This window comes from Ochotona princeps, chromosome 17 (genome assembly GCF_030435755.1).
Source record: "Ochotona princeps isolate mOchPri1 chromosome 17, mOchPri1.hap1, whole genome shotgun sequence".
In the NCBI taxonomy this organism is placed as follows: domain Eukaryota; kingdom Metazoa; phylum Chordata; class Mammalia; order Lagomorpha; family Ochotonidae; genus Ochotona; species Ochotona princeps.
The window spans coordinates 19,467,769-19,477,206 of NC_080848.1; the positions used below are offsets into that span (position 1 = coordinate 19,467,769).

At 59.0% G+C, this 9,438-nt stretch overlaps 1 protein-coding gene across 2 annotated transcripts; it reads right to left on the bottom strand.

Annotated features, from left to right (window-relative positions):
- Positions 1-1,504: 1,504 nt before the first annotated feature.
- COPZ2 (COPI coat complex subunit zeta 2) lies at positions 1,505-9,214 on the bottom strand. 2 transcript variants are annotated; one of them, XM_004591108.3, is made up of 9 exons: positions 9,076-9,214; positions 8,304-8,372; positions 7,000-7,081; positions 6,495-6,586; positions 6,015-6,070; positions 5,361-5,438; positions 4,502-4,553; positions 3,935-3,973; positions 1,505-1,682 (listed from the first exon to the last, which is right to left on the bottom strand). In XM_004591108.3, the coding sequence occupies exons 1-9, from the start codon at positions 9,184-9,186 to the stop codon at positions 1,635-1,637; spliced, it is 627 nt and encodes a 208-aa protein (XP_004591165.2). In that variant the 5' UTR covers positions 9,187-9,214; the 3' UTR covers positions 1,505-1,634. The 2 variants fall into 2 exon arrangements, with proteins under 2 accessions (XP_004591165.2, XP_004591164.2); XM_004591107.3 differs by having other exon boundaries at positions 8,304-8,378.
- Positions 9,215-9,438: the final 224 nt, after the last annotated feature.

Consider the following 9,438-nt stretch of genomic DNA (forward strand, 5'->3'; position numbering starts at 1 on the left):
CCGAGTGCCGCCTGCTGCCTGCCCCTCTTTCCATTCCGGGTCCCGGCACCATCAGAACCTTAGGGCCCCTGTGGGCGCGACCGAGTTGCCGGGAAGCGAACTGCCTCTCCGGGCGGCGCGGCCGCTAGGGGCGGGATGGCGGGAGCCAGGCGCTGGGTGTGGCCGCGTCTCTGCCCGCGTATTTCTGGAGAGTTCTAACTCTCCCGTCGCCGCGCTGGCTCTAGAGCCCACAGACCTTAATTGCCTGCTCTTTGCCTTTTGCATTATTCATTGTTACGGGTTCTGGACGCAGCGCTTACAATATCTATGTCTGCGTCACTCCGTCCCGGCCATTTTTCTCTGACACAAGGGCCAAGCCAGTGAACAAATAACCCAGCCTTGAAGAGGTTTACAGACAGCGTGGGGTGCTGCTAACCGCAAGGCCGGCCTCCCTGATCGCGTACAGGCCTCTCGGCTTTCGCGCTGCGCACACCGCGGGGACTCCCGGGACGAGGTAGGACGCCTGCGCTGGTTGCCAGGGCAACGCCCTGTGGCGGCGGGGCGGGGGTTGGAGACGCTCAGACGGAAGCTGAGGAGTCGGGATCGGTCCCGCCCCCAAGGGCGGAGTTAATCCCGTGAGCGGACCCCGCGGACGTGAGATTCCAGTCATTGTCCTCCAGGTGGCGCTGCAGGATCGCAGATGCCGTTCTGGGGCGGGGCTTCCCGTGGCGCCCGCCGGTTCTCCCCGCCCCCAGAGGGGCGTGTCCGCAGGAGGGGCTTTTACGTCAGGCCGCGGTGGGATCGAGGGAAAGTTCGGTGTCCCCGCGACGCAGCGTCAGAAAGACGCGTTAAATCCCGGCCTTGTCCTCGGGAGAAACGGAGGGTCTGGGACCGGGTCAGAGAGGAGAAGTCGCGTCATCCAGCTCGGTCCAAGTGGTTTATCTCTAGGCCCCCGGCCTGGCGGACCTGGCAGCTCGTCAGCTGCTCTGGAGCGCCCGGCTCGGGTACTGGCCGCCGCTTTCTCGCCTCAGAGGCCGGCCGAGCCGGGCGCTCCCGCAGGGCTCTAGTGCCCGGGATACGCCACCCAGGCGCCATGCGGTTCCTCGGCTTGTCCAGGGGAAGCCGTGCTCCTTTTCTTTTTGGAGATTAGAAATGGGAAAAAATTACTCAGAGAGCCCCCAGTGGATGCACTGTGTGTCCTGCAGACAAAATGCGGGTGTCCGTGTCTTCTGTCCCTCTCCCCCTCCACTCCCCCCGAGGGGTCCCCGAGTGACCTCTGGTTCTGGTAACTAGTACCAGATCCCTCCACCCACTCCTCTTCCCACAGGCAGTTATGGGGATCCCACACTGGGTGTCCCCAAGGCGAGCCCCAGGTTTTACCACACACACACACACACAACTTCTAGGCCAAGAGAAAAGAGGACCCTGAGCAACAAAGCTGGTTTATTGGGGCCCCGGGGGTCAAAGATGCATGAAGTTAGAGTTGAGGCAATTCTGGCGGCTCCCAGGGCCCACGGGCAGGGCCGGCGTCGTCAGGTCTTTGCTACTGGGAGCCAAAGTCCAGAGGAGTCATGAGTCAGGGCTGGGGGGCTGGGGAAGGGCGGGTTGTAGGGGAACTCTGGTCCCAAGAGCAGCAGGCCTTACGTCCACAGCCTTCATTTCAATAACGACCACTTGATTTGTTCCTTGGCAGACTGAAGAACCTGCGTGGGGAGAAAGCATTGCGTGGAGGGGCAGGCCAGGACCTCAGCACAGTGGGGGGCTATAGGGGGATGCAGTGGGGGGGCGCTGGGGGCTCCCCGCCTCCACCGGCCCTGCAGCCCTTGTGCACTAGGTGGCAGCAGCTTTCCGTAGCCTTGAAGCGCACAGCAAGAGCCAGCCAGGGAGGTGGTGGGGGGGGCCTGCGCCTGCTTCCTGCCTCTGCAGCTGTGGGTGGGGCGGTGGCCTGTGTCTCCCACATGCCAATTCCTGCCCAATGTCCCCCAGGGGAGACAGGACCCCTCCGCAAGCCCCTGGCTCCACACCCCACCGGATCCCCTGCTGATGTGGCTCTCCGGGGTTGATACAGTCCCCTCCCGCTGTGCACATACAGTGCCAGCCAGTGGGCAACTCAAGGGCATGCACCCCACAGTTCATGCCTCCAGCCAAGATGCCACTTTTCCTTATGCAGAAGGCCCTTGCCACACTGGACATGTCCCCCCCTCTTGCACAATCCCTACTGTTTCAGGGACAGTTGGGCCTGGGACATCTCCACGTCTCCAAGCTGGAATCTAACTTTGTCCTCATTTTATCAGCCCTTTGCTACCTGAAATTCTCTTCTTTACTCAAGAGCTCCACTAAAAATGCAATGTCTTCATGCTTCCCCTTTTAGGAAAGACAGTCATAGCTTTGGACTAGCATGCGCGTCTTGTCGGGAGCTGTGCTGAGAGCTTGGCATGCGCTGACTCGTCTCCTACTCCTAATAACGCTATAAGGAGGGAGGCTCCTGGGTCCCTAGGGCATAGTGATTTGAGCTTCCACCTGCAGTGCCAGCATGTTAGTGTTGGTTTGAGTCCCACTTCCAGTCCAGTTCCCTGCTAATGTGCCTGGGAAAAGCAGCAGAGGATGGCCCAATTCTTCTGGCTCCTGTGCACTCACATGGGAGACCCAGAGAAATCCCTGGCTCCTGGCTTCAGACTGGCCCAGCTCTGGCCATTGTGGTCACTTGGGGAGTGAACCAGCTAATTGGAAACCTCTCTCTCTCTCTGTCTCTCCTAATGTAGAGTTACAATCTTTCAAATAAATAAGATAAATCTTAGGTGGGGGATGGTAAAAGGGCCTGGGGATGAGATGCCGCCAAACTGGGGCCCTGTGACACGCAACAGTGGGGATCCTGCCATTGGTCCCTGGGAGGCCAGGACCTCTGTGGACTTCCGTGGTGCATGAGGGTGGGAGTGGGTGAGGAAGTAAAGGAATACTAAATGGCTTCCTTCGGGTATATCTACATGGTGGCGGCTGCTGTTACAAGAAGCCCAGAGGGCCTGAATAACCTCTCCTGGGGACAGGCCTGCGAGGGTCAGGTGGGACACACTCTGTGGGTAACTTGCATGAGCACCCTGGGCTTTTCTGCTCTGCTCATGGCTCCTCCCTCTTTGTGCATGGCCTGGGAAGTGCTGTGTGGATGCACGCACGATGTGAGGAGCAACTGATGAGGCAGAGCAAGTGCCAAAGACAACACAGGCAAGGGGGCACCGTGCCTACAGCTCCCCGGCCACTAAGGATGGCACAGACCTATCTTGGCAGGGCTACTAGGGCAAGAGGTAGTACCAGGGCAGAAAGCTCCACAAAAGCAGGATTAACTTAGGTAGAGAGACCTGAGGGCAGACAGAACGGAGGGCAAGACAGGCAGCCTGGGTTACAGGAAGCGTGTGCAGCTGGTGGCCCGATCAGGCCACAGAACAGAGAATGCCTCCCCCACAACTCAAACCTGGCATGTGCCCACTCCCAAATGGGACTATGCAAAGTTGGGGTGGGCATGAGTTTTTCCACAGCCAGGTGGCATGGAGTGAGGTGGCAAGTGGTAAGTGGGGAAACTTATACCCCATTCAAGGGTTAAGGGGGATAGGGACCTGAGGGAAGTTTTATGTGGCATCTTATCCAGAAAAGGGGTTCATTACAGGAGCTGTACCCCCAAATGGCTTTGCATGGCAAACAGCCTGGCTGTCACCAGAATGGGCATCCCATGCAGCATTCAGACCAACTAAACCAGGCCAGGAGGTCAGGTGGGCTGCTGCTGCCATGCCCCTCTGTCTCTGAGTGCCTGCTGCCTGCCCCTCCTCCTACACACCCTCCCAGAGGGCCCATCTCTGCCCCACCCAGCCCTTCCCTTCCACACCCCAAATTCTCAGCCTTGCCAGCTTCCACTCTCCCTGTCTTTGAGGTCCAGGTCTGGCTAGGGCAGACCCAGAGCACCTACCTGAGCCACACTCTGCTCTGTCAAGGCGCTGTCATCCATCTGTGGGGAAACAAAGGGTTGGTTCAGGGCAGGGGCAGAGAGGGGGAGGACGGGGGGCTGGGGAGGAAGCGCTGCTGAAATGCACCTGTGGCACTCGGCAGTGGGTGCCTGGCCGTTGGCCACTGGGAAGCCAGGACCCCTGCCTGGGGCGGGGGTGGGGTGAGAGAGTGAAGGGGAAGAAAGATGGCAGGAACGGCCTTCTTCAGGAATGAGAAACCCAAATAAAGCAGGGAGATTCTGTTCCTATCTGGACCCCAAACTCAAGGTCAAGGCAGGCACCTGGCATTCCCCTTGAGAACCTGTTCATTTCCTGGGTCTGTAGCACCAGGGGGAATGGGGAGGTGCTTGAGGTCATGGGTTGGGGGAAGAAGGAGGGACTCCTTGAGGAGCTGCCCTCCTCCCCACCCCCTGGTTGGCTTCTGCCAGAGGCACTCAACCCCCACCACCTCAGCCCTGCCTGCTTTGCCCACCCTGCCCACTTTAGGGGCCCAGGTGGGGGCCAATAAGAGCAGCAGGGAGGACTCTTACCCTGAAGTTCACTTTCTGGATCACTTGCTGGGGCTCACTCTCCAGAATCACGCTGTAGAGGGGGAACCCAAGAGGACACTCAGCATGGGGCTCTCCCTGCCTGCTCTCCAAGCCACGTCTTACCCCTGTCTCCAGTGCATTCTGGGACCCTCCCCTGCAGGGGTTTTCTCAGGGGTCACCCTTGGGTCAGATGCTGCCCTCACCATGGAGGACCCCAGCTCCAGTACTTTTGGGGAGCCACACATACTTGGTCATCAGTAAGCAAAACCCATGAATGCGGTGCAAGGCATCCATCCTTGGCTAAGCAGGTTGCCCTAGGCAGTGGCTCAGAAACCCAGAGTCCTGCAGAGCCCACTTGGCTTTCTCTGTGAGGGGCGGTCCCTGTGTCTTTGGTGCCAATTCAGTAAGTTGTTCCCTTGTCACCACCATTTTTAAAACAGGAAAAGAAAGGTTCAGGAAGAGCCAGTCTGCGGCCCAAGTCACATGTCTGGGTGGCATCCGGATCTGCTGTCCTTCCAGGTGTGGGTAAGTGCCCGTGCCAGTGCTGCTCCCAGGCCTGGAGATCAGCTTGCATTCCCCAAACCCTGCCTGTGCGACAGTCAGCCACAGTGTGACAGCCATGTTTCTCTCCCAAGTGGCCTGACCCTGGCTAACGCTGACATCCACTTTACCATCCAAGTGGAGTGGCAGCAAGAGTAAGGGGTCGTGGGGACAGGGTCTGTGGTCTCTGCCAGGAGAGCAGTGGATAAGTTGGCCTGAGAGCCTGGCAACATTCTAGAAGCAAGTCAGAGCTGATAGCCCTCCGGAGCCCCTCAATTAGGATGATCCCACCCACCCTCTTCTTGCCAACCCTCCTCACCCGCCATCTACAATCTCATCCAGCACCAAGAAGGCTCCATCCATGTTCTCCAGCAACCAGCGCTTCTCCACGTTTCTCCTGCAGGCAGACAAGCTCCCGAGTCACCCTGACAAACCCCCTCTCGGCAAAGTCCACCTCCTTCACCACCATCCCCAAGGCCCAGGAAGATGGGGGTGGAGCCTGAGCCCAGGGCCAAAGGGCTGTCTTTAGCCCTACCTTGCCCAGTCTCCCCTGCCTTAGGAACTGTGCTTCCCCAATGCAGCCCATAGCTAGTTTAGATGCTATTTCTTACTATGTGCAATTGTGTCAAGTGTGGACGTTAGTTTCGGGATGATTCTAGATTGGTTGGGCCCAAGCCCTGGGACAGATGGCAGATAATTAAAGGGCAATGCAGTGAGTCAACGTAGAAAGCCCAATTGGAATATGGGAGTTCCATCTCTCACGACACTAACATGTGTGACCTCAGGTAACGGGGCTTTGCTGCCTGGCCACACCCTGACTGTACTCTGGGTGGCACTGTGGTGACTAGGGACAGGGCAGGGCCCAGGGGTGGTGGTGGGGAGGAGTGGGGAGGGGAGTGATTCCAGTCCCAGTCCCCATGGAGGAAGAGCTCCACTGTCGGGGACCATGGGCCTTGAGACCAGAACACCTTACCTTAAGATGTGACTCAGTGACTCAAAGAGGCAGGTTAGAACGGCCATGAGCATCAGCTGCAATGGGCAGGTGTGGGAGGAGCAATGAGAGCTCAGGTGGCAAGGGCCAAAGCAGCTTCAACACCCGCCTGTGGGATGGGGGTGGGGCGGGCTGGCCCGTGTCAGAAGGGAGGGGGCTGGAGACAGAGCGCAACTGGGCTGCAGAGGATGGGAGACTCGGGACTGCTCCCACTGGGGACACTGTCCACCTCCCTAGCTTTAAGAAACAATCACAGGGGGTGACAAGGTCACTTTTGGCTCCCGGAGGACTCTCAGGGGCAGCATGGAAACGCACTGTCCCAGCAGGAGCCCCTCTGGGTGCTGCCCTTCATCCCCTGTAGCCCGGAAGGTCCATGATGAGCCTCCAGGACCCAGGATCCACCCCAGATCCCAAGCATTCCCCAGGACAGACTCTCAGGTGGCCCCAGGCCCCTGAATTCACCTCGTTCTCATGAGATGAGCCCACCACGTACAGGAAGAGGTCAATGCTGCTCTTGTAGACAATGGTCATGCCCCCAAGAAATGCAATTTCACCTAGGAAGAACGCAGAGGCCCTCAGTCCTGGGTACCTCCTCCCGCCAATCTCCCCTACTCTTCCCAGCCCACCATGGGACCACCACCCTCCCATGATCCTGGGTCCTCCCCCACCTGCTACTGTGTTTTTAGACTGCTTCATTCTGGGGCACCAACAAAGGCAGTGCCAGGTCAGGCTCCTGCCTGCCCTGGGACCAGCCTGGGGAGCCATGTTCAGTTGGTGGGATGAAGGATGTGTTGCATGTGGGCTGGGGTGGGGTACTGGGACAGCTGGCAAGAAGAGGAGCCTCAGAAGGAAGAGGATGGCCAGGGGTGCGGAAGGCCACCAGGGACAGCTGGGTCTGGCTGGAAAAGGCAAAGGCGAGAGAACAGCAACCCTCAGATTATCATGACAGGAGGGGGCGGACACTTACTGTCAGTACGGCTGGTCTTGTTGAAAACGTTTTTCTCGAAAACCACCTGCTCCTTCATGGAGGGGAACGTATCATCATAATACTATGAGAAAGGGGAAGAGAAGGGCTGGAGCCAGGTCACAGGGCCGGGCTCCTCCCTAGATGGGGGGCAGGGAGGAGTGAGTGCTGGGTAAACGGGGCCTTATTGCCATCCAGCCTCCCCTTTACTGTCCTCACCCCTTCCTCCCACACAAACTCTAAGTGTTCTACTGATGTGTGGGGTGGATGGCGGGGGCAATGGCTGGGGGTCAGTGTGCGTGATCCCGGCCTGTGTCTGTGGGAATGATGGCATAGCCAGGTGTTCCCTACTCAAAAACAACCATCAGCACAACCCCAGGAGTCGGGTAATTCCCACACTGTTCTGGGAAGAAGAACCAGAGCTGGGGCTCTGAGGACAGGGTGACCACAGATGGGGTTGCACTGACTGTCATGTGTGGGAAGGAAAGTTCTCCGCATGAATTGCAGAACTAAACCCATGTCTTGTTTCAGGTTTGTGTTTGATAAACCTCAACCTGTGAAACAGATGGGTCCTGCTGGGAGGAGGCCATGGAGCCTTGGGCATGGCTGATCCCCCTCCAAGCACCTGCTAGGGCAACGTGTGGCCAGCTCAGCTGTCAGTTTGCAGCATGGATCCTGCCACCTAATGCTCCCTCTGCAGGCAAATTCGTAGCTTCCTGGTCAGCCGCACCACACCAAACACACACACTGGAATGTCAGGCATCGATAATTTAGAGGTTCGGCTCTCCTGGAGGGGCATGGCAATGGTAGGAATCTGTTCTTGGAGGAGCCTAGCCTTGCGTGACCAGATCAGGAAATTGGCATTCTGTGGAGGCCATCCTGGGCTTCAGGTCACAGAGCCTGACTCTGGACATTGTTAGGTTTGAACACTAGAACCCTAAGCAGCTCACAGGGCATCCCACCCTCATGCTTGCCATCTGGGAAGTTAGACTTGGCTCAGGTACTTTCTAGCATCGCATCTGATTCTAAATCCTTCCAGCTCTGGGAGTAATTCGTTTGTATTCACAAAGGAGTGCTCAGTAAAACCTGTGGCCTCCTGGGTTCCAAGTTCCAATTACCCCCTCCCATGGCAATTTCCTGTACCCAGGGTCCAGCTGGCCAGAGCAAGACTGAAGAGAAATCAGCAGATCCATACCTCCTGTGAGCTCTAGCTGTACTTCCCATGCCTAGGGGGAGGTCTCCACTGAGCTGCTCAGAAACCCCAGTAGTTTATGCTCTGGGCCTCTCAGGGTAGGGTGGGGGGTTACCTTGGCCAGTAGCCGGTGCCCATCATTGTCTAGGATGAAAACAGCCTTGATGGTGTAGAGGGAAGGTTCCTGTAACTGACACGAGGGGGTGGGGAGAGCACCATTTGGCCCCTGACCCCACATGGATACCCTATCTGGGTTCCACGGACTCTGCGGGCCCTAAGAGGATCTCCTTGGGCTCCAGCCAGCAAAAGTCCACGGTTGGTCCAGCTCAACCCGGTGACACAGGGGCCACTCCACTCCACTCTGCGATGACAGCGGATGTTCCAGGCAGGCCCCGGGTGGGCGCCATGCCCACTGGGTGCAGAAGGTCCTTCCGGGCCCAAGTTCTGTCATGCACTGACTGCTCCAGAGCCCGAGTCGGAGTGTACCACAGAACCTGGGTCGGGGGACAGCAGCGCCAGGCCTGCTGCTTCCGGTGAACCCCGGCTCCAGGGGCAGCCCCAGGGATGGGCGCAGGTCCGGACCCTCAGGCCACTCCTTCCCCACTCCCAGTGGATTCTCACCTCCCTCCCCTCCCCCCGCGTCATTACCATCCCATCACTGCTTCGAGTTGACCTAAAACTTTAGCTCCGCACCAGCTGACCCAGGACAAGTCTCCTGGTCGGCCTGTGCCAGTGGATGAACTTTCTCGACCCAGCTCAGGGCCTGGGCCCCCTTCCCAGGGCTGCCGGGCAGCGACACAAAGTTCTCAGCGCCCGCGCCCCAGTTGCTGAGCTGGCGGCCGCTCCCCGCCCAGCTCCCGCCAACCGGAATCCCGCGCGCTCCCTACCTGCTGCCCCAAGGGCTCTCCGGCTCCTGCGGGCGGCGCCGCGACCTCAGCCTGGGCTGCCGCGGCCCCCTCCCCCGGGTGTGGACGTGGCCAGGCCTCGGGCCGCTGCATTCTGCTTGCGCCTCGCACTGACAGTGCCGCCCGCCGCGCCGCCCCGCCTCCGCGCCCTGGCCGGCGCCGCCCGCCCTCTCTCTCCATCCGCAGCTCCAGTGGGGCTGTCCTTCCCGAGTGGCCTCTTCCTCCAGCTCGCCCTCACTTCTGGTCCCATCGGCCCTGAGCCCACACCTCGCTCCCCTGCCTCACCACTGGTCTCTTGCTCTGTTTCTCAGTCCTTTCTGCTCCCCAAAGTTCCACCCAGCTTGC